General features: G+C 32.0%; 1 protein-coding gene across 4 annotated transcripts in view; it reads right to left on the reverse strand.

Annotated features, from left to right (window-relative positions):
* Nucleotides 1–26,041, reverse strand: part of LOC105252015 (acetylcholine receptor subunit alpha-like) — a 72,399-nt gene that overhangs the window by 3,521 nt on the left and 42,837 nt on the right. For 3 of the 4 annotated variants that reach the window (XM_011259182.3, XM_011259180.3, XM_025412577.1), the window contains 9 exons: nt 13,026–13,143; nt 9,299–9,438; nt 8,860–8,904; nt 4,740–4,849; nt 4,005–4,185; nt 3,096–3,211; nt 2,627–2,795; nt 1,171–1,307; nt 696–854 (listed from right to left, as the gene is read on the reverse strand). In XM_011259182.3, coding sequence (XP_011257484.1) covers nt 696–854; nt 1,171–1,307; nt 2,627–2,795; nt 3,096–3,211; nt 4,005–4,185; nt 4,740–4,849; nt 8,860–8,904; nt 9,299–9,438; nt 13,026–13,077 — 1,109 coding nt within the window. In that variant the 5' untranslated portion in view covers nt 13,078–13,143. The remainder of the gene's footprint in view (nt 1–695; nt 855–1,170; nt 1,308–2,626; nt 2,796–3,095; nt 3,212–4,004; nt 4,186–4,739; nt 4,850–8,859; nt 8,905–9,298; nt 9,439–13,025; nt 13,144–26,041) is intronic. The other variant, XM_025412578.1, reaches the window with a different exon arrangement.

Consider the following 26,041-nt stretch of genomic DNA (forward strand, 5'->3'; position numbering starts at 1 on the left):
GCTCCAAAACCTCTGAAGGAAGAGCATAAGGTGAAAAGAAAATGAAATAAAAAGAAAATAAAACTAAATAAATTTCTTGAAAAACGTCTTTATTCATTTTCTACTATTACGTGCTATTACTAAAATATTAGTTAAAAAAAATATTATTTTATTTTCATAAAAGAAAAAGATTTTTATTTTTATCGTTTTTTTCAAGAAATTTATTTAGTTTCATTTTCTTTTCATTTCATTTTCTTTTCACCTTTTGCTCTTCCTTCAGAGGTTTTTGATCGATAACTTCTTAAGAAAGCATTTTTCGACCCATGTTTATGGGAAATTTTTTGTTCAGAATTAAATTTCCTATAAGATCTCAAAGTCTACATATATAGAAGAGATTTACATGGCATTTGAATATATAATAATACTAATTTTTGCACCTCACAATAAAATAAATGACATTTATTTTGTCCAGCAAAATTGATATGAAAGGATCTCACTAAAAATCAGGAAATTTTATTTGTATGATAACAGAGCGACGATATGTGGCTAAAGATCGGCATACACAATGCAACGCGATGCACTGTGGTGTTAAATGTTTGCAAGTATAGCGTGACACTAACGTCACGTGCACAGGGGAACACTAATGAAGTGCTTTAATGCCCATTCTGGCGTGATTCCAATGACCAGGCCACAAATGCCGGAAGAATATATCTTGCCTGGAATCGTAATCGGTTCTCTGCGATGGCGTATTATACCTGCGCATTACCAGCAACCTTGGCAGAACATGGATGAATACTCGTCGGACCCACGGCGCCATTACGTGGGTCTGCGGTGAACGGAAGTGAACGTTGAGGACCACCACTGTTACGCATATACTGCAAAAAAAGAAACAATGCAAAAAAAACGTTCCATATATTTTTCTTCCTCTTTCTCCCCTTCTCTCTTGCTCCTTTCTTTCTTTTTATAGCATAAGTTTTATAGCATAAGTTATTTTTTTTTGTAAGACAATAAAATCGTGAATAACGCGATACATCGGCAAAAAAGAGCATTAAATTCTTCTATATATTTTATTTAATTATTTTATTTAATTAATGTTAAAATGGTTGCATTAATTTAACTAATGATATTCGATGTACGTATTTTGATTACAATCACCTCCTATGATCGCAATAACCGTTTATGACCACGTACCTGAAAGTGTCGAGGATCATAGTGAAGAGGACGAATTTACCGAGAAGCGGTACCACGAGCGATGTGGGTGGGATGATTTCAGCCAGCAAGAGGAAGAACACAGTCAGCGACAATAGAATCGAAATGGACAGGCTGACCTGCGAGGGAGAGACAGATTTTCTCGCATCATAATATAATTAAATTATCGATAGAAAATCCTATAAATAAATGTGTTTTTCATGTTAAAAAATATTACATAAAAAATAGATATTAATACAATAATCTACATCTAGATTTTTGTTTGAAATTTATACTCTTTGTCTCTTAAATGCGTAGCAATATCTCGAACACTTATATATAATTATTCTATGTTTCACAATGTTTCATTTATAATAGGAGAATTTAATGGAGCGAGATGCACGCTACATCTTATTGTTAGGAGGGAATGGGGCCGATTATAGAGAGTATTATCTCTCCTTCGCATTGATCTTGCACGCCAAACATACGAGGCACGTTTAAAGTTGCTTTACTCTATCTTCCTCGTATTCCCATTGCGTATTCGCTGATTGTGCCGAACGACCGGCAACCCGATAACCTTTCCTCCCTTTTCCTCTCCTTGTTCAACCCTCCTGCGAAGAGGATTTCTCTATACCTTCCGCTCGACGACAAAATGGAACAATATGTCTGAATTATATAAGCCGTTAAGCGTGAATATATTAATGCTCGAGAGGTCGAGTGTATCTTACAACAATTTAAAGACGCAACATCGACGACGAAAAGGTCGCGATCGCGAATTAAATCGTAATGACGCGAGAGCTACACTATTCCGATTTAATCGAGTCAAATTGTTGCATTTGCAAAATTAATTCCAAGCGACTTTGCCGAAGCAAAGTCTCCGAAGGCGTATAAAGAGAAATGTCACGATAAGATCGATCGCGAATTAAATTGTAATGCGCGAACTATACCGTTCTATTCTGATCTAACCCGATAAAATGCACTTCGATGCAAAATTGATTTTTTTTTAAACATATATCGAGGCTTTTAAGAATATAATATATCGCGGCGAGAAAGTCGAGCGCGGATTAGACTTCATGAGTTTTATTCTGATCTAATTCCGATAAAATTTTCGAGCCTCAATCAATTTCAATTATACTCTTGAATTGAAATATCTGGACATTTTAAAGATGAAATGCTAATAAAAAAGGACCGATTACACTCTTTTTTTCTTCTCGATTTAATCCGAATGTAAAATATTTACGTATCCAGATTTATTTTTTTCTCATGTTCTTAAAATAAATTATTTCATTCCTGTGCCATTTCAAAAATGGAATTTTTCGACAGCAATTTTTCAACATGGAGAAAAAAAATGCAAGCGAAATAAATTATACAAAGTACGTATACACCGCAATGTATTTAAAAAATTGAAGAGGAAAGAGTAAGTTTTAAGAGCAATCTGCGTCGACTGTGAATTAATTACCTTCTCTCCACTGTCGCTTGGCAGATAAAACACCAACACCGTGAGGAATGATATCCCCATGCACGGTATTATGAGATTAACGGTATAGAACAGAGTCTTCCGTCTCATGGTGATGTTGAAAGTGATGTCGAGGTAAGGCTCGTCGCAACACGTGTAAAACTTCTCGTTCCTGCAATTCGCATATTTGCGCGCTTCGCTTTAACGATCGATATTATACATTAATCGCACGTCTCATGCATTTCTCACAACCTTCTCTTCGATCCAGGACCAAAGTCGAGATATTATTAATATTAATGCCAATTATTAATGAAGTTATTATTAAATCTCTAAATTAAAAAATGACACTTGGAACACGATGTAAAAGTCCAATTCTCTACCATTATTTATAATCTGTTAATAGAACGCTGTATATCTGTGTGTATTCGAGAGCCAAATGCAAATAATTTAATTATTAGCTGTATATACGTACCTTACAGCAGGGACTTCTAATATGTCCCATTCAACGGAAGTATAAAACTCCGACAGATCGATGCCGATGTCGACGACATTGCTGCCTCGGATCTCGTCGATGTGTCTAAGATCGACCTTAACAGTAAATTACTAAAATTTACAATGCATTGTTGATATCGCGATGCTTGATGTTCAATCAATCGATACTTAGCGCACGTCCTTTTTCCGCCGATGAAATTTATTTCTCGCAACGAAAATTATGCGTGCATTACTGACGTTAATAAAATATTTCAAGCTAATAAATCAGCAACCAAGCAAATGTAAAGCATTAATAAGTAAGATGAAATGATGTAACATCGCAGAGATACTGCGAGAGCTTTCTTTACATAACATTTAATATTTAGGTCAAACAATTCGTCTGGTGACCCCTTATCGGTTCTATCGCGACGACTCGTTTATACTGCGCAACGGTCGCCATTTATATTCGCAATTGTGAAGTCACACGTGAGTCTCTAACAAGCGACATTTTGCTCGATAAAAAAAAAGATAACAAGCTATACGACTCCTCGCTACGCGACGAGTCTATAACCGACGACTAATATTCTCGTCGTAATGCGCTACAAAAGTCACAATTGTCATTTTCAGAATATTTACGATCGCTTTAACGAGATCTCCGCGAGATCTTTCTATTGCATCAACAAAGCGAGATCTTCGAGTCCCCGAAATTAATTGGATCAATCACCTAGAAAGATGTGCCAGGTAAGAAAAAATATCTCTAAGGAACAAGGAACAAATTGTTTGACATCAGACTTTCAAAAATTATCGCAAATATCTTTTTATGTTAAAAGACTTTCTAAAGATCGAATTGTTGATTTGGATAAAAGAGATATTTTTTCGAAACACCTGGAGGATATCAGATTGTTCTCACCTGGAAGCCGTCGTAAGTCCACGAGCCGAATTTCATTACGCACGTCTGCTCGTCGAAAGGAAAATATTCGACGTCAATCTCGCAGGAAGACTTATAAATCGCCGGCGGTTTCCACTCGACCCTACCCGTATAGTTGAGAGTCGCCTTCGTCGCCAGCGTTACCTCGAAATTACCGTCGGCGCTGTCGAATGTAACACATATGATTTCCTCTCGAATTCACGACTCTGCGCTTAAATATTACGTACGAGAGAGAAGGAAAAACAGCGAGTACAATCGCCCAAAGTTGAGATCGCGTTACTTGTAACGTCGTTACCGTTACTTTTTTTCGGTAGTCCTGAATAGTATCCCCTTACTATTCCCCTTACTATTCAATAATTGAAAAATCTATTCCTATTAAAAAACAGTTGCAAATAGTTTGGAAAATTATATACATGATGTTTTTTTCTCTGTATTCATAAATCTAAAATTTCTAAATTACAATAAATGAAAAATTGAATATGAAAAACATCAATGGAATAATTTATAATTATCGAATATATAAAAGTAATAATTATATTTTAAAATTAATTATAATAAATACTATAAAATAATTATTATATTTTAAAATAAATTAATTTAATTTTTGTATTATAAAAAGTAACGAATCGTTACTTTCTTAGTAACGAGTAACAATAACGCGTTACTTTTTTGAAGTAACGTTCCCAACTCTGCAATCGCCGTTGGAAATGGCCTTACTTGTTGTATAAAACTATATCGGGCCTCCATATATGATCTGACGGCACGTGCAGCATCTCCACCCCACCGTATTCTTTCGGATCCCACGTCAACTTGTAATCATACCATGACTGCGAACAAAGAGTCGATATTATCACATTATTCTTTTATCGTTATCTATTATATTTATTGTCATATTTTTTTCTTATATTGACACATGAATTGGCACTGCACTCATCTATCCTCGCTTTGCTTTGCAGTGAGCAAAGCTTCTTTTATATTATAAAAATAATCTCTCTATTTGTTCTTGACAGAATATCTTTAATTTCGCACTATTTTTATAACTGTGTAAGAAAATATCGAACGTGTAGCCATCAATTGGATTATTGTAGATAAAATCGTCGATAAATCTGATCGAAAATTTTCTTTATTTAAAAGTGCAAACTTAATCTTGCTACGTTGAATAAATATCGCGAAACTACTTTACATCTTTCGCGATTGCGCATAAATGTGTAGGGCAAATGCTTTTCTTTTAAACTCGATGTGATTTATTCAACAGATTTAACTATCCTACTTCATGTATTTAAATGGAAACCGACAAAGGATCATGGTATCGGGAAAATCAAGCTGAAATTACTTTACGAACACTAGACCGTGACACCGAGGCAATATTTTGCAACTTTCCTCATTGAGAGTTAAGGCTGAAACGCGGAGATTTGCATACGGTGCACCAAACTTCTTCTTCTCTCTTGCCCGTCCAGTTCGGCCGATTAAAAATTGCACCCTTGCGCGCTTTATTAAAAAATTTCTACATCGTTGATCTATTCAACTTTGTAAATGATTAAAAGCTTGTTTAATTGCGATAAGATTAAAGAATGCATAAGATGAACATTTAATATTATGCAGCGACTCTCTCTCATTGCTATGTATTGTGGAAATTTAGGAGCAAAGATTTTCGTTCATGATATTAATATTTATAAAGAAGTTCTGAAGATGTATGGGAATTTAAATTTTCACGGATTTTCGCACACAAAGTCAATGTCTTTCTCAATGGAAACAACGAAAAAAGTAATCACAGTATTTAAAATTATTTATATCTTTATGTAATTATGCTTTGAATTAACATCTCATTAAAGTCGACTTGAAGAACGCTGCAATTCTTTATTTTCATTTTCTTAAATATTTTTAAAACTATATTTAAAATTGACAACAGTTTCAAAGCTTTATATCTTCGATCGATAATTGTCATCAATTCTTCTCGACGTTAATGTTGAGAAAAAATTTCTCTAAAAAATGAAATGAATAATCCGTAATAAGTGCACATCACCTGTTTATCTCGAATACCTCGTGAAGTTTTGATACGAGTACATTGTGCGCATGCAAAGACACAATTGCTTTTATTACTGGCACCTTTCCATTTAACGGAATGTCCGCCGATATTGGAGTCGCACTGGAAATGCGATTTCCTTGGGGCGTAGACATAGTATTATGCGTGCGGCATGTTGAATATTAACCCGGAGCCGAAGTCTCCGTTTACAGTGTGTATATTTGCCGGATAGAATATTACTTATGCTGTTGCACAGAGCCGGATATGACGTGCGCGCGAAATTTGGTCGTATGTTTGAACCGAAGGTAACGCTTAGTTAAATAGCGAGTGCTACTCCACTCCGCGAAGTAACTAATTAAATATTCATTGCAAAATATGGTACACGACGGAATTTTCGTGATCTTCGATATTTGCAGCTCCGACTTGCCATAAAGTCAAGGATCAAATTTAACCGCGAGTGATTCTAGTGTTTGTAACGTATTTTATATCAATCTCAGATTCTTCGGGCGTGGCAAATTTTTTCGTGGCAATTGTAATCGCAATATTAATTTTAATACAAACGCAAATTATGACAGATACAACATTTGTCCTGTTAAACTTGTCACGTGGATCGATGTTATTACGATTCCACCATAAAGGACATATAACAATGTTTGTAAAGTTACGTTTAAAAGTATTAATGTTAGTTTTATACAATTCATTACAAACGTAACGCAAATTATAACAGATGCAACATGACATTTGTCCTGTTAAACTTGTCATGTGAATCGATGTTATTACGATTCCACCCCAAAGGGCATGTAACAACAATGTTTGTAAAGTTACGTTTACAGGTATTAATATTAGTTTTATACAATTCATTGCAAACATAACGCAAATTATGACAGATGCAATATGACATTTGTCCTGCTAAACTTGTCACGTAGATTGATGTTATTACGATTCCACTACAAAGGGCATGTAACAACCAATGATTGTAAAGTTACGTTTAAAGGTATTAATATTAATTTTATACAATTCATTACAAACGTAATGCAAATTATGACAGATGCAACATGACATTTGTCCTGCTAAACTTGTCACGTGAATCGATGTTATTACGATTCCATCATCTAACAACAATGATTGTAAAGTTATGTTTAAAGATATCAGTCGTTCTACAAAATCGGCGGACATGTTATTCGCAATGCGGACATTTTCGGCTAAGTTGCGCCAGCACGAACCGGTTAATCGCGTCGATAAATCGCGGCTAAATTAACATTTTCGTGCACAAACTTCGCGATAACATTAATGCGTGACGAATCGTAGGAGATACCCTGAACTTTCTCTTCTCGCCTAGTAACAACACGGGTGTAACTTGTTCGAATCTCCGAAATGTATGCATGAACATCAACGATGTACTTAGGTTTACCACGTAACCCTAATATTTGGTGTGCTTTTGCGCGCCGATGAGGTTTCGTTGGTTTGGACAACATGTATAATGAACTAATAATAGAAGTCACCGGTTACAGGATCGTGAAAATTTCCATAATAATTTGTAAAGTTTAACTTTGATTCGGATCAAAATCAGTTATCTCATCAGTTTCATCGATGTAATCAAACTGCGCAACTGAAAATATGTATTATTTTTTTCTGTTTTAATTTGGATTTATTTCTTTCAATGATTACTCTACAAAAACTCGATGAGGCAAATACGAGCGGTCGAGAACGCGAAATGAAGTCAGGATAAATCGAAATTTGTAATAAAATTGATACATTTCAATTTCAACATGAACTTCAATTTATTATATTCAAACTTTACTTTTATTATCAATCCTGTTATTCATCCTATTTTATTTTTTTGATTGTTTTTCAATTATAGACTAATTAAAAAGTCTCAATATATCTGACACGTATCTGACAAGAAAAATATGAAAAAGAAAATTTAGAACAAACATATTAGAAAAGTTATGTAAAGTATGACATACAAACGAAATTAAAATAATACGATAATCTTAAATGAAATAATCCCAATGTACTAAAATTCTAAGATACAAATTCGAAATAATACGATAATCTTAAATGAAATAATCCCAATGTACTAAAATTCTAAAATACAAATTCATTTCGTGGTTTTTTTCTGAAAAATATGACAATCAGATATTTATATATTTTTTGTCTAGGTCTCTTCTCTGAGTTCATAACAGGAAGTTGAAATTTATCACGATGCCTTGTAATCGCATTACGAGGTACATATCCTATCCTTTAATGACCCGATTCTCCGTCGCGAGTCATGTATTTATTACACGAATCTATTTTACTCGATATATATCTCAGGAAAAACGGTCGAGCACACATGGCGAATCTATCTATCTTACGTAATCCAGCATTTGAAAGTGGGTTGCACAGTTCACCGGAGTTATTTTCTAGTTTCGGGCGGAAGCCTCTGTCCAATCTTCGTTTCTGCTTCCATATGCGTATGAAAATTCGCGCGCGTTAAAACGTGTCATCGGCAGGGACCGTTACGGATATTTATTTTCCACCTGGATGACGCGATTGGCCACATCGATAGAATTTTCAACGGTCTTCGAAGTTATTCGGAATACATAATAGAAAACTGCTACATTATTTCGAAAATTATTTATACGATTATTTTTGAGGTGGGAAATAAAAAAAAATATATTGAAAAGCATCAATAGCATTTTCAGTAATTGCTATTTTTCACGACATAAATTTTATATTATTTAAGATTTTTATGTATATTTAACAATATCTTATAATCTTTGATTTTTATTTCTCGTATTTCTTATTACTTGATTGCAAAGTATATATTACCTGTTCGACCCAGAGGTTCGTCGTCATGATTTGATTCTTCAAATTCTGTAAGAGAATAATTTTGTAAAAATACATTGCTGCTTCTCTGAAAATATATCATAACATCTCGTTATAAACCGATGTATCTCATGCTTATTCAAAATAATTGAAAAATATATGTATGCGCGTCTCAACAACATCTGTTACATTATAATAAATGTAATATAATGATATTAATCATTACACAATAATGATGTCAATCATTATAAAATACAAAATATGCAGCTAAAATATCATTTTTACCTTCAAGCAATAATATTTTGAAACATATGATATTTCATATATTAATAATGTATAAATATCTACATATATTTTATATTTAAAATTTCCTCTCGAAACCTTTGTACCTGTTTTTCTCTGTATTTTTATAACAACATTGCTGGAAAATATTATTGCTTACCACATCGATGAGCTGCGAAAGCTTGAGCTTTATTTTAACGGTGAGGGCATCTGTGACGTTGACCACTGGACGAACCAGCTTGTTGTAATTCGACAAAAGGTCGTCGTATAATCGCTTCGCGTCTGGATTTCCTGAGCATCCTGAAGATACAAAAAACAGATATGTCTTGATTATCATGCTTAAAAAGATCTCTTTACACTGAAATAAATTAATTTTAAGAAAACATTGAATTTCAACTATAATATCAAAATTATACGCTGAAAAAAACGTTGAATCAACATCATGTAATTAGAATTTATTTGATTAATTTAATAACATTATTAATCAAATCAATAGGTCAGATATTGATTTGATTAATAATGCTATTGAATTAATAAAATAAATTCCAATTACATGATGTTATTGATTCAACATTATTTTTTTCTCAGTGTGTGTATAAAAATATCACAGGAACACACATATGTATTACTGTATAAATGATTATGGTAATTCAAAAACATTTTATTTTTATTTCATGCATACAATTAATTTTTAAGTGCATTTCTAGATATATTTATAAAAAAAAATTTATTGTGTATATATTTGTTATTATATTTTTTAATTGTCATCTCAAAGTTTTTTTGATTCAACATTATTTTTTTCTCAGTGTGTTTATAAAAATATCACAGCAACACACATAAATATTACTGTATAAATGATTATGGTAATTCAAAAATATTTTATTTTTATTTCATGCACATAATTAATTTTTAAGTGCATTTCTAGATATATTTATAGAAAAAAATCGATTATGTATATATTTGTCATTATATTTTTTAATTGTCATCTCAAAGTTTCTTTGATTCAACATTATTTTTTTCTCAGTGTGTGTATAAAAATATCACAGTAACACACATATATATTACTGTATAAATGATTATGTGGTAATTCAAAAACATTTTATTTTTATTTTATGCATACAATTAATTTTTAAGTGCATTTCTAGATATATTTATAGAAAAAAATCTATTGTGTATATATTTATTATTATATTTTTTAATTGTCATCTCAAAGATTCTTTTTTTTGTTAGTACGATAGCGCAAAGTTTAGGGCTAATATCGCGACGGACAGTTGATTGCCGATAAACGAAGCGAAAACACGGCTTCGAAGGGACGCGGGGAGAGGAAAAGCGGAAAATATTTTATACCCGAGGGCAGATATCAAAGGAAGAGAGACAGCCGTGGATAAACCATCCACGTAACAGGACAGCTCGGTAATTCCGCTTCGTAGTTTTCCCATTATCCGCGCCCATGTGAGCGTGCCTTGTGGATTCCGCTTTGCGCATATTTAACCCTTTGCCGTACGGCAGTACATAAAGTATTGCCGTCATTATAAACACCAATACACTGACCAAGAGCTACCAAGTGGATATACGGGCTACCGCCCGAACTGTTCTCCATTCATTTGCAATTTCAAGGTAAAATATTAAGCTTCTGGATTTGCGCACAAATAATTCGCATTAATCTTAAGAGTATACGATAAAAGATGCTTTTTAACAAGCGTATTTTACTTTCGCTTAACGTTTAATTTCTCATTTTCTTGCTTATTTATCGTTTTCCTCGCTTCAAAAGGAATCAGAAATAACTGAATATTTCAAAATTCAATATATAGATGTTCACCTTCAATCTTTATTCAACGATTACATCGGAAATTGGATTAAAATTGATTGAAATAAAAACGCACATCTCGCAAAAATATAGTTTAATTTTCTTCGTGTTTTCGTGTCATTTTATATTATTTATTTATATATAAAATTATTCATCAAGGTGCATGCAATGAATCTATATATCGGCTCTGAGGGAGTTTCACTCTTTAACGACGAATCGATGTCGATTATGGAAGCGATAAAAACATTCATTCGTTTGATGAGGCGCGGATGTGTCGATATATTGTCATTATGTATTGTCGTTGATAGAGTCGATCCGATAGGTTCTATTCGCCATTATATTATTTATTACCGTCGCGTGTCATTTTATCATCATTTTACGAGCTCTCCCTCGCAACGCGTGCACGATGCAACATCGCCGGTGATTTTAATTTTGAAACCGAGCCAGAGTGCGCCGAGGGTTCTTCCGGTTCATACATCGGACCGCAGCCGAGAAACTGGGTTCAAGACAAGCTGGGAAATTTATAACCCCGTGAAACGAAGAGTTTGAAGTCGCGCATTAGAATGTCGATAGTGATATTCCGAAGGTTTTCTGAGAATATTCCGAGTTTATTCCGTTTTTAATACAAATGAAATACAGATAAAAATCCGTAAAATAAAAATAATTTTCGCTAATATTAACGATACATTAAAACAGATCGATTTGATAGTATTAAATTTTTGTGACAAATCTTTGTTAACGATAGAAAAAAATTATAAATTTAATAAATTTTTTAATTTATAAATTGAAAATTATTGATTTTCATACACTTTTGATTAAATACATTTCAACATTTCAATGCACGTATGTTTTATTTTGAGTATTTTATATTGAAATATAATTATTATTTTGAGTATTTTATATTAAAATATATTTTATATTAAAGTATATTAACTATTCTAATCGCAGGGATTTTTAATCGCAGATATGCTTCAAAAATTAAGTATAAATAAACTGTCGACAATTTGTAAAGCTACATAATTAATAAATAATATTTTTATTTAAGCAATAAATTAATTAAAATTACGCAACATACATTGTTGAAGAAAAATTTACTTAAAGGTCTATTTTTATAATCGGCTCATTTGCTGCGTTCAAATGCGCACATTTTCCCCGATAAAAACGAAGATGTTATGGTCGTTTGGCAAATACATTTTACAGAACAATTTCGCTCAGAAATGCGATCGTAAATAATACGAACTACCATAGTCGCTATGCACCATACTCATGAACCGATAGTGTTACGCATTTCGTAGACCACAGAGGCACACGTATGATAATACGAACGCATGTAACGTCGTTCATGCGTGGATTACAGCGACTATCGCGCAAATACACTCAGGAAGGCTCGCTTTATGCCTCAAATAACGGATTTCCATGTCTTCATGTATATCCACATCATTATTTACATGTGCACGCGAGAGTAATATTTGTTCATGTCTATATATATGCGTTTCAAATGGTATATGTATTTCTCCCACAAAATAAAGAGAATAATTTTTAATAAAAGATATTTTTGTTTATTACAAAAATAAGGGAAAAAAATGGAATTGATGTAAATAAATTGTAAACTATGTAATATTCGGTATCCATTTATAATGGATATATTATATTTATTTATTATTCCATTTGTTATGAATGTGCTATATTCATTTGTTAAAAATTTTTTCAGACAAATGTATATATTTGAAAAAGTGCATTCTCTATGTTTTAACAAATAATATTTCCTAATAAAAGCAAAAATTTTAAAAAAACCAGATATTGGTTTTTCTCTTTTTTTTTTTTGAAAATTGATGTTGGCTAATTAGTTATTTGAAGTCTAAATTGATGTTTAGAAATTGTGGAATTTAAATTAAAGCGATTTATTCATTACATTGAAAATAATTAAAAGTAGATCTATGTCATATAATTCATAATTTAAAAAATAATTGATGCAGTGATTATATGTTATATTAAAGAAGAAGTCTTTCCGCTACACAATTAATTGTATATTAGTGGATTAAGATCAAAGACATGCGATTTTTAGATTGATTATACGTACCTGATATGAGCACCAACACTATCCACATGATCCCCACCAGGCTCTTCATCATGTCATTGTGTCACGTCCACCTCATTTCTTCTCGCCTTCGTGCGCTCCAGACCCCTCAGTTTTTGTACTGCAATAAAAAAAGGAGATGATTGACCGATCGTATAGAAACGCAGATGTCTTTCGGTCGTTTCATTCTAGTTTATAATTTTCATATCATATTATATATCTATCTTGTAAAAAAACGTGTTATTGTTCTAAAATACATGAGCATATTTAAAATATACACAGATATCTTTATACATACATTTATGTTTGTAAAATATTTCTCTTTATCTCTCGAGACAAATTATTGTTACATCGCTACAAAAATTGCGAGTCCACAGTTTCGATTAACAGAAGCATTGAAATGTAACGAATCTAATTATTCGTGGCCGCGAAATGGGGTTTGTTATTTATTGCAATATCGCAACGCCGGTCAGAAATAATGAATGTGTAAAACATATGCAAAGAGCATGAATGACGTTGATTCGGGAATGAACAGATAATTATAGACCATCGTAAAAAGTTATTGTCGCGTGCAATGTATTCAATGTAAATTAAACACGCAATAAACTACGGTATTCGCTCACAATATGATCAAAACTATGCAATCTATCAAAAAATGCGATGACAGTTTTGCAACAGAATATTCGAATATTCTACTAATGTAAGACTCGAGATGTTATGATTGCAATCGATTTTCTGAGTCAAATACTTTTTAGATAATTTACACATCGAATTCTAGGATGTTAAATAATAATGTTGGATTCATTTTTTTGCATCTATCTCCAATTGATTGTCAAAATAAAATTTTTAATAGAGATCGATCGGTATTTGAATCTTTAATCATTATCGGACTACATTTTCTCGAAACTATGCTCTGCCACGATTGCAACAACGCTACATAATTTTCAGTGTTTGCTCTTTGTGCGAAATAGATATTTGATTCATGGTTTTTATGAGCGGGCCTGAGTTTTACGTGCCGTTATCGGTGCCAATTTTCGCGCCAGAAAATTTATGATAGTCGTAAGAATCGCATTACGCGATGTCGAACTCCTTCTGCATTTTGATATTTTTGCAGGTGATACGCAAACGGCTGGTGCCAATTATTACTGCAATTCTGATATTTCTATATTTTAATAAATTTTTCCTCACAAATATTCTAATCTCTCGATAAATGCAAAGTCATCAATATCATCTATAAGTTTTTTAAACATTTTTCCTTGTTTTTATTTTCAAATTACTTTATTTTTATTTTTATTATTTATTTTATTTTTAAATTACTTTTTTGAAAGCATTTTATATACATCTCAATACAATATTAAATATGTACATATAATATACGTATAACGTAATTTTATAAAATCCTTTTCGAACATTAAGCTCAATCTTTTGTACACTGCATGTAATCAGTCTCGCTAGAGTAAGAATTTAATATCATTATAGAATTAATTTTTCAGTTGATAATTTTTGTCTCTACTTGGGGAAAAGATCATGGCAAAATGTCACACTGAATCAGTACAAAAGAACAATGGCGATACAAGTGTCGCCGGCCTGTCGCGCACATGACATGAAAAACCAGCTGATTTGTTGCCCGGTCCTACTTTGCAGGACTTTTTTCGTTTATTCGCTTATATAACACGCGCGTTGTAGTAATGGCGCTATATACATGCGTATTCCAAGAGAATCTGGCTGAAGAAAAACCAATTCGCACTTTAAATTGCAAAAAAGTTGTGCGTGGACAGTGTTGTTTACTGACGAAAAGAGAAGGTCTTTTCTCCTTTTTCCATTTATTTTTTCTTTTATTTATTTATTTATTTTTACCTTCCATTTCCCGTTTATTCTTACCAGTGCATCCATACATATTCTTCCTGTTTTTCCTCTTTACTCTATTATATTCTGTTCCACTTGTTATGTTGCGATATCGTTTTGTCACTCGCGAATGGTTGCATGAGTATTTCGTGACCTGTTTGTTGTGAATGGAAAACGAAATCGATCAAAGAAGAAGAAGAAACGGTGCAAAGATTACAGAAACAATTTTCGAGTACATTTCAATATTTTGTATTATATTTGGAACGTAATAGGAGCGATTCTGTTTTCATATAATTATACATACATATTTATAAATATTATTATATTATTATTTATATATATTAAAATATTTATATATATTAAAATATTATTATTTATATATATTATTATATTCTACAATTTATTTCATTATTAAATATTTTTAATAATCTCCGGACAAAATATTAAAATCATATGTTTCTATCAAGATTCACTTAAAAACAGAATAATGTTCACGACAGTCATTTGAGAATCGATAACTTAAAAAAGTGACTTGATTATTACCGTTAATCATTTTGCTAAACCTATTTTCTTGCGGATCAAACGATATATATCCGTAGGAGGGCGAGAGAAGCGTGGAAAGGAGGGTTTTGGAAATCAGAAAATCCATACGTTTGGCAATCGCGTTCGCAAATCGCGGGGAAACGGGCTTTTCTGGCACGAGATAGATGATGGCCGGGTGTACGGCGGCCGTGTGAGTGGCAGGCACTTATTATTATCGGTTATCCGGTCTCGCGAGTGCCAATATTCTGTTATGCGCAACCCCAAGTGTCAGTCTAACGCGGCCGGACTGGTTGGCCGGCAACATCTCGCCACCCGGTCGCCTCTTGTCCGTTCCGCATCCATTATTCGCACAACAGTCGACTAGCCAACCGATCGGGGCTGCATTTTTCCACCTCCGAAAACTCGATATCGTTCGGTGATACGTAGTAAAACGTGTACAATAAAGCTGCATATTATATGCAAGCTATTTTTGAGATTTAGAGAAACTCGCAGCATACTTTATTCGTGAATTTTTTCGCTGATTCTTCCCGCCGATATTTTTTTTTAGCGAAAATATCGAAGAGAAAAATTATTTATATTATCTGTTATCAATTTTTAAAGTTGATATTTTTCTATTATATATGATTTTTAACTAACCCTCTAATTTAAAATTTGTCGAAGGAATATCGATCACTTAAAATTATGAAAAACTTTACTTTTAAAGATTATCTTTTTAAAGAGATTTTTGTTGTAAATTGTCTATTATTGATTGTTAGATTTTGACGTTGAGGCAGGAAAATTCCAAAAATTAATTAAAAAATCCACGTGTAAAAAGTGGATCAACAGAACTGTAACAACAATATCCATGCAGGTTTTACAATAGTTAACAGAAACTTCGGCGCGATGTACGACGAAATGAAAACTCGACTGGATATTAATCGAACTCGATCTACGTGTAAAATCTGAAAAGCTTTCAATGAAAACAATCCAACAGTCGGATCTTCATCAACGATCGTATATTGCATGGCATGGTCGGCGAATGCACCAACGTTTGTTTTATTTAAATTATTCTCTTTTCGTGCAGATAGCTTCATTTATTGACCACAGTCATATTTGATGTTAAAAATTCAAAACATAAAATATATTACAAAATTTTCATCGAAAAATAATTCCTTTGAAATTTTATAAAAATACTACCTTGCACATCGTAATTCAATTTTTCGAGACAATCTATCAAAAAAATACAGTTGATCGGCGAGAGATATTGCAAAATATATATTTCTTTAAATTAAAATTCGCAATACATAAGACAAACGAAAAGGTTATCGAACAGGCATGCGATATAGGTTCGATTAATACGTAAAATTCAACTGCGAGCACGTATTCGGATTACTGTCGCGTTTCGTTCCAAAAACCGTTTAGGAAACTTCGCGTTCTCTTCGTTCCCATCCGAAAGTTATTTCTGCAACGTGGCCTGAGATCGATAAACCCCGAATCCGTCCGTCGCTCTATCCATGCTTGGCACTTTCACGAGCTTAAGAAGTGGATAATTATCTCTACTTCATACGAGCAAGAAACTCTTTAAACAGCTTTTCCAGGATCTGCTTTCTTTCGTCGCCGCTGCATGTCATCAACAAAAACTAGCTAGTAAATAAGCTCGTTAACGTATACTGATAATAAGTGAATAAAATGCAACATAGAATGTATATTTTAATTAAAATATTAAATTAGAAATATATATGTCAAAATATCTCAAAATAAGTTTCTTGTTTAATACTTGAATATTTTTTAAACTATTTTATTAAATATCAAAAAATTTTACACATAAAATTAAATTTAACATATAATTGGAGATATCAGTTTTTTCCACTTTAAACGAACAAAAATAATATTTTTTTCATAAGCATACCGTAATTATTGAATTACATGTTATTTTAATTCTATTTATCGGATCCTCGTGATTTTAACAAAAAAAACTTATTGTTTTTCAATTCATCGTCAATTCTCTTACTTGACAATACTTGATAAATTTATTTAAGATTATATAAATAACGCTTATATACATATATTGCGCGCCAATATGATTTTTTATTCATAAATCTTATTAATATTTCATCAAGCAAATATCTTCAATCTCCACAATTAACTTTCGTGGATTAACAGTATCTTAGGAATCATTCACTGACGCAACTTTATTGTATCCAATTATATTAATAAAAAAGTTTTAATTAAATTAATTATTTTATAACAGCTATTAAATCGCGTAACCTACTTCAAAGTAGGTATAAGTGCTGCAAATTATAATAGAATGTGCTTCTTAAGGTTTACATCAAATTTACTTGTAAATGTTTGAGAAAGTTGTAATCAAGTTTCTCCTAAATAAATGATCATAAAATATTTGTCAATAGATTACATATATCCGTTATATACGATCTCGTTTTTCACATAATAATTTTATGCATATGATTATATATTAATTTAACAAAAGATATATATTATTAATATGCGTTATTAAAATATTATGATAAACATAAATGTTTAAATAAATATAATATATATATATTTCGATCTCTGTGGCTTAGAATTCAATCAATCAAATATAATCAAATATACCTCGATAAATATTATTCTCGATATTCCCGAGAATCCCCCGAATATTCTCGTGTTAATTAATCTGAATATTATCTAAGTGATAGTGCATAGTTGTACTCGATTTTCCTGTATAAAAATCACGCTCGCGGGAGTTATCGAACATTCGATAGACTGAAATTTTACGAATTGTCCTGACGCGTCACGGGAGCGACGTAAAACAGAACGCTCTCTTTTTTCCTAATCCTGAGGGAGACAGTATAAATTCGACATGTGAGACCGCGTGTGCGATTCTCGGATCGTTTTACAAATGGTCTAATAAAACGGATGTCGGAAATAGACCAGTCGAACACAGCCAAGAGAATTGATAATTAATCTGTCTGTCGGGGATGCCGGCGAAACTCGCGGTGCGATCGATCGAAATTGCAAAAACGTGTAATGATATGGACGGTATAGCGAGTATCTAGGCGCGCTATATCGTGCATTTTTAAAATATAACGGCGTATCATAAAGGAATTTACGACCCATGCGAGATGAGTATAAACGAGCGGCCCCTTTCACGAGGCCGACCACTTCGCAAAAACTTTTTCCGCAACGAGCTCGCCTATGGAGTATCCTACATATTTTTCTTGCCCGAACATACGCGCACAAAGATGTATTTGTGACAAAGTGATCAATGCACCTCGAATAATGCATGCAAAGACCTCTACAAATAACATAAAAACATTATAATGATCATTTATAGAAAATTCGCGTTTAATTTAATAATGACAGAAGAATTTGACGGGGAAATGCTAATCATTAAGTAAAATAATTATAACCACTGACTGTGTTATTTAAACTAAAGTACATAATGTAATTTTAATATATAATTTATTGATATTGATGATATTAATATTGATATTAATGATTAATATAAATGCTGATTCCTTCACACGATATCGAGGCCAGTGTATTTTTACAAAAATTGTTGACATTGATTTTTCCCAAATGATTCGTCATCTTATTATCTACAATAGAGATTCAGTTATTGAAGGGCAGATGATTTATTACATGGCGCTGAGACTTATCTATCAATGTCTCGTGATAAAAAAGGCAATCATCAATGGTCAGTCGAACTCAAATCGATTAATGCAAATGTTATGGAAAATCTATGAATAAACAATCGCCCTGCTCGCGAAATGTGTAAATATTCGCGTTAAATTATTTTCCTACAATTGACTCCAATAAAATCTTTGATTTTACTCGATTGTCATTAGATCATTGAATTTTCCAATAATATAAAATGCAATTTAGGAGAACAATTTTAGGAGGACACGCCCAGATACTTTTCAGAGAGGATAATGATCGTTTTTCCAGGCGGGATGTAATTTTACTAAATGATCGATATTTCGCTGCAGTAATTGAACCTCCCTCGGGGAGGTAATGAAAGAACGTATTTTGGCGTGATTTATTCGGTGTAGATGAAAAATTCAACGCCAGGGATTGTCGCATGGACATGCATATTATAAATGCATTTCCGAAAAAAAGGCGATTGACCTCGTTTAACCGATATTGAATTTGTCTGACAATGAAACTAAACAACATGATTATCCAGATTATACACCCCTCACTTATTTTTTTAATAAAATTTTGATTAAACTTTTAAAAAAGTTGCGATATTAGAGATGAAAATATAATATCTTCGACAGTTATGATAGCTTTGTCAACTACTATTTGACAAGTTTTCATTTAAATTTAACGCAATGGAAATAGCTGATGTTTGTTATAAAAAATAAATAAATTGTATGAAAATCGTAAAAGAAAAATAATAAACAAATAATCTAAAAAATAATTCTGCAAATAATAATTATAAAAAAATCATATTGAGATAATTACAAGTAATAAAATATAATATATATATATATATATACTTATAATTCAATATTCTATTTTTCTAGAGAGAGAGAGATAGAGAGAACTTAAGATATACACAAATTTATACTATGGAACTTGTCTTTAAAGAGATAGGAAAATGAAATATACATTAAATAATAATAAAATTTCATATTTAAATTACGAAGATATTATGTATGTAGATAATTACTAACATTCCAGCGGGAAAACCGATGCTTGTGAAATTCCTGGCATTCGCCATGTCTCGCGAGACGTCTTTAATATTGTATCATCCCAAGAACTTCCGCTAACATGGTGAAAGATATTTTCCGAAAGTTTCGATCTGATATTCCCCTCCAACAGCTAATGAACTGTGTATATTAAATAATTCAATGATACCTTAATTATGATAAAAGATATAATAATTATGATAAAAGATATAGTAATTATAACCGGATTATTCTTTATTTAAAACTTTTGAAAGAAAAAGAGAGGTGGGTACAAGAGTGCCATATTTATAAGTTTCTTCTCATTTGTACTTTTTACTAAACTAGCATTTAACTTAGGAAGAGCATATATTTCATAGAATTAAACTGTATTAATTAATCGCGTCTTTGTGGTCCTTCAATCTGTTTAATATGGTACATAATGTGTAACACATTAGATCAACGAACTTGTCGTGGTCGCCGGAAGGCGGAAATTCCTAAGCTATGCCGTCTACTAGATACGTCTTACTTCTCATCGAACAATCCCAGAAATGCCTCACGGCATTCCAGAAATTCCAAGAAGAGTGAGAGAAACGGATAATAGTACTTGTGAGCCTCATTAAAGTGGAAAAGCCTAAAAATATACCAACAAGACAAATTTTACATATTACGTTTAATATAAAATAGGGAAATCATGAGATTAGATTATATGTAAATAAGAGAAGGGAATTTGACAAGGAAAAAGAAAATCTTCAACAGAATATTTTTACATGAGGATAAATAAAATATTTTCAAGTGTAAAATACGCGCGCATGTACATCTATTCACTTCCATATACATCCAATTTTACACAGTTTGTGCACATAACATGAAAGGATTAAATTTAATATATATAACACGTTATTAACTTTAAAGTCAAATATTTTACTACATTCGATTAATAGCATTTATGTTTAGACAAAAAGTTTAATGCAACAGGTGGTACACAATGATTTGTGGGTATATTTTATATCTTCAATAATACAATCCTTATAATTGTTCTCCCGAGTCACTTTTTCTCTTTTCTCACTTACTCGATCTCTAGCTATTTGAATTTTTATTTTCTCGTGTCAAATCTCGATAGAAATTCATTAATTTGAAATACGATTCCGTTTGAAATCTGGGATTGATTAAACGATAGATTATTGCAAATTCCATTATCGGCGAAGACGATTATTATGCAATCGTGCGATTTGACTAACAATTCCGATGCTGCAAATACAAAAGGGCTGATAAGCGGATCTCGCGATATAGGAACATAAAGGGTCTCTTATTCTCGTAGATAATCGAATATCGGTCCGGAGATTCGAGACGCGCGCGCGCGTCAACGGACACGATGGTAAAAGACGTAGGAGATTCTGTGGGAATCTTGGCATGCAGCATAGCTCCTATCTCCTCCGTGCAATCGGTATCACTCGCAAAATCAATTCGACTGCACTTCGGCTCATGGAAAATGAAATCTCGAACCGTGCGCGACGCATATCTTTCGATTCGCTCGTCTTCGCGTACGTTGAAACTTTCATTGGCCTTTGATGTCTATATACGGAGAATTCAATGCTGACTTTATTGTCCGTATAATATGTATATAAAAATTACGAAGATGATAGATCGCCATTTCGTTCGTCACGGATGTAAAGAATATAGCGAGAAAAAAGAATAAGAAATAATTATTCGTATACATGTGCAAAAAATATGCATCATAAAATAAATGCTAGATATATTATAATATATAATATAATAAATTTAATTAATTAATTAAATAAATTTAATATAATAAATTTAATAAATTTAATAAATTAAAATATTATGATATAATATGTTAAAATAAATTGTATAACAATCAATGTTTATATATATGATTTAGTATAATATAAATATGATCTTGAAATTGTATGTGATTTCAAAATATACTGTTTTATTTCCTTTTTCTTTAAAATTTCATATCTCGCATAAAAGAGTGACAATCATATGATTTTCACTTGGTAGCGATACTATTTTCTTCTAGAATTGCACGGAAATTCTAGCGTGTATTGATGTTTACGGAGTGTAACACAACGATCGCTATATATTGCAGTGCAGCTATAATAACGGGAACGTATTCAAAAGACGCACGTTCGCCTAACACGCACAATGCATCGTTCGATGCACGTCAATGTATCAACAATATATGTATGTGTTCAACGATGTAGAAACTTATTCAACCGCAACGACAGCGATAAAACAATCGTGTATCGATAAAAGAAGTCGGTGACGAAAATGTTGCGCGAAACGAACGAGAGATTTTCGATTTTCTACTATTCTTTTTATTCGGCACAATATGTGCGTTTGTGTTTGCGATTTATATATTTTGAAAAGGAGAAACGTTACGACTTGAGAGAATCCTGTCTCATGTGATAGAACACGCTGTAATAAAATTAAAAAATGTTAAAAGTTTGAAATATAAATGTTAATTTGTTTTTCTCTTTCATTGAATGAATTTAATATAAAGTAAAATCTTATTTGTTAACTCTTATTGTTAATTCATAAAATTATAGTGACCACACCCACTTCGAATATAATGTATAAAGATCATGTTGATACGTGATAAAAATGCAAATATAAAATGTTCCTTGTTTAAAAATGAATTTAACAAAGTAAAATATAACTTTCCAAAATAAAATTAATATTTATAATTTAGAAACTTTAATGTAATAAAAATAACTATGTTCTAATGATGCACGCAAACTAATTAATCTGCACAATTGACTCCGCAAACTAATTAATTTGCACAATTGAGATCCGATTAAGAATTTTATAAAGATTATTTTATAAATTTACACATTATAATTTTATGTCCCACATCTGTTACACAGCAATAGATCGGATATTTCTACGTTTGTAGAAAAATATAGAAAGAGAATGCAGGAAGAGAAGAAGCGAAATCTTACCGTAAGAGATCCGGCTTTTCTATTCCAACATCTTAAATATTTCTTTCGCAAAAACATTAGCTGGTTCGACGACTAATGAAGACGGACTGCGACGATTGAGGGTTAATAAAATCAAGATGAGACGGTGCGAAAACGGAAAAAGCGCATTACCGGGGATATAGAAACAACGCGCGGACGTTCGTAATCGCTCGATCGGGGCTGTAAAAGGGCCGAGAGGTGAAGGAACAGGCGGCATAGGGTGGATAGATAGGTAAGTCGTGGGAGAACGAGAGGGTGGAGAAAAAGATAAGGCGGGAGAGAGGTCGTCTTGCAAGTAGGTCGCATCTCACGGCTCGATATCGTCGAACCGCTCTTTTGTGTCCTCCGTTAAATTAGGTTACGGGAGTGCTGTCTCCTCGAAAAAAGAAGTATCCTTCGTGTCCATGATTACAAAGGGGACACCCTTGTAATCATGAAGCGTATCCACGCACGATGACTGATGATATCTCAAATTACCAACGGGATTCTCTCTAACATCGTGACATGTGACATGGGAAATCGCATATTTCATTTTAATGAAACGAGTGTCACATCACTTCGAAAAATTTATTGTTAAAAGAAAGAAAGTTGCCAAACGTAATTAGATTTGTAATATTGCAATTAACACATACAATTTTATATGTTGTACAATTTTATAATACAAATTTCACTCATTAAATTAAATGAAAGCCTTGATGATTGATGAAAGATCGATGATTTCAATTCCTAAAAACTCTTTTTATTTATTCTGGTCATAAAATAAAACTCTTGATAGATTCGAGTTTTCTGAACTTTTAAGCTCATTTCTTCATCAATATGTTAATTGATGTTTTCTTAAAATTCTTGAAAAAATTTTATAAATATGTGTAATAAATACACACATACAGATATACGAGACACATTAAATTATTTTTTATTAATTTCTGATTACATTTATATATTTATAAAGATCGATGATTTCAATTCCTAAAAACTCTTTTTATTTATTTTGGTCATAAAATAAAACTCTTGATAAATTAGAGTTTTCTGAATTTCTAAGCTCATTCCTTCATCAATATGTTAAGTGATATTTTCTTAAAATTCCTAAAAAAATTTCATAAATATGTGTGTAAATAAATACACACATACAGATACATGAGACACATTAAACTATTTTTTATTAATTTCTAATTACATTTATGTATTTATAAAAAATATTTAATTGCAACAAAATTTCCTCAGAGATCTTTATGGATGATTTTGTGAATTATTTGTTTAGGTGAATTCTCTTAGATGTAATAATAGATATCTATCTCGATATTGATAAACGTATAATAAATTTGCATGCAACATATTGGTCGTGAATCGTGATGCAAAGAGAGCAAATAGTTTTCCTCGAACTTCAGATTTGCCTGCGAGTGCAATCTTGACAGACGCAGAGCAACAATGCAGGAGAATCTGTGGCACTCGAAACTGCCGGCTGCCACGTCGGAAGATTTGCTCTGCATTTGCGACGATCTGGCGATTCTCGACGGCGCGTTGCGATATGCATTCATCTAGCAAGGGTATGTAGTTAGAAGGATTTAATAACGAAGAAACATAAGTCTGATTTCACTTCTTCGAGTACGATATATAAGGTTTTAAATCTAAGTAAATATGTAACTTTCGATATAATTGATATTATGCGTATAAAGCGCGTAAAATGCATAAAAATAACTTGATGTATTTTTCAACCATTGTTAGAAAGTATTGTTAGAAAACTTTTTTTAGCAAAATATTAAAGAAAGAACAAAAATGTGAGGATTATCGCTGGAACAATATATGCGCGCATTTTATCGATAGGAAGATGCGAAGTATGAAGAAAGTATTCTCTTTATCTTAAAAGAATCTTTCGAGAAAAAAAGGGAGATCAAAGGAATTCTTTTTTGAATTATTCTAAAAGGAAGTTACGCCTAGAGAATGTTGAATGAATCTAAATCGCCAGATGAGAGAATCATATAAGGAAAAACGATAAAATGCCGGAAGCTGACAACTTGAAGTTTCAACCATGATGGTGCTTACGTCGCACGTCATTTAGAGTTGTAGTTTCTCTCACGCAAACAGAAGTTCGGTACTTTTACTAGCTTTGATACTCGACAGCCGCATGTAAGCGGAATGAAAACGGAAGGGAAAGAGAATAAAGAAAAGAATCTAGAATCTCAGCCGAGAATACGTCTACAATATGTTTCAATTCTTCGCCTCAGGGCCATCGTGCAACGTGCAATTTTTGTAAAGATGGATTTAAAACATTTCAAAATCAAGCTTAAGTAAATCGTTTCTGAGCTTTTATAAAAGGTGTATCAAACAAAATTTTTAATTTATCATTCACTACATATACAATCAAATTTTATATATTTTCTATATAATTTTGTTGTATATTATTTCTATAAACAAATTCAATAAATAAAATATGGGCTAATGAGAGCTAAGCGTAGTAATTGAGGTGCGAACTGTTTTTTTGAAAATTATTCTTTAATTGCTGGATGTTTCAGTTCTTTTTTTGAACTACAATATTTTCAGTGAAAAAAATGAAAAAAATATATACATCTTGTGACTTGACTTTCAAAGATTTTTTGAAAAAAAAAAAGTCTTCGAACTTTATATATAGTATATTCAAAAAAATCATTCAAAGTTGAAAATGACCCAAAAGAAGAATCGAAACGTTTGATAATTAAAGAATCATTTTCAAAAAAATAATTAGTTTGCGCTTTAATTACTGCGCTGTCTCTCATTAGCCTATATTCTATTTAAATTTATTTACTTTTATATTAGTATCTTTTCGTTCTTTATTTGTCGTTTCTATAAATAAATTTTCAAATTTCCAAAATTTTACATAAACATTTTAAAAAATTGTGAAAAAATTCTCTCCTTATGACTTTATAAATTCCTTTTCTAACATCTTGACTTCTTAGTCAATAATTATGAATATTTTTGTTTCAATGTATTTTTTACTGCTAAAGTAAGCCGTAAAATGACCGCG

Source organism: Camponotus floridanus, unplaced genomic scaffold, assembly GCF_003227725.1.
Source record: "Camponotus floridanus strain SB8 unplaced genomic scaffold, Cflo_v7.5 scaffold53, whole genome shotgun sequence".
In the NCBI taxonomy this organism is placed as follows: Eukaryota; Metazoa; Arthropoda; class Insecta; order Hymenoptera; family Formicidae; genus Camponotus; species Camponotus floridanus.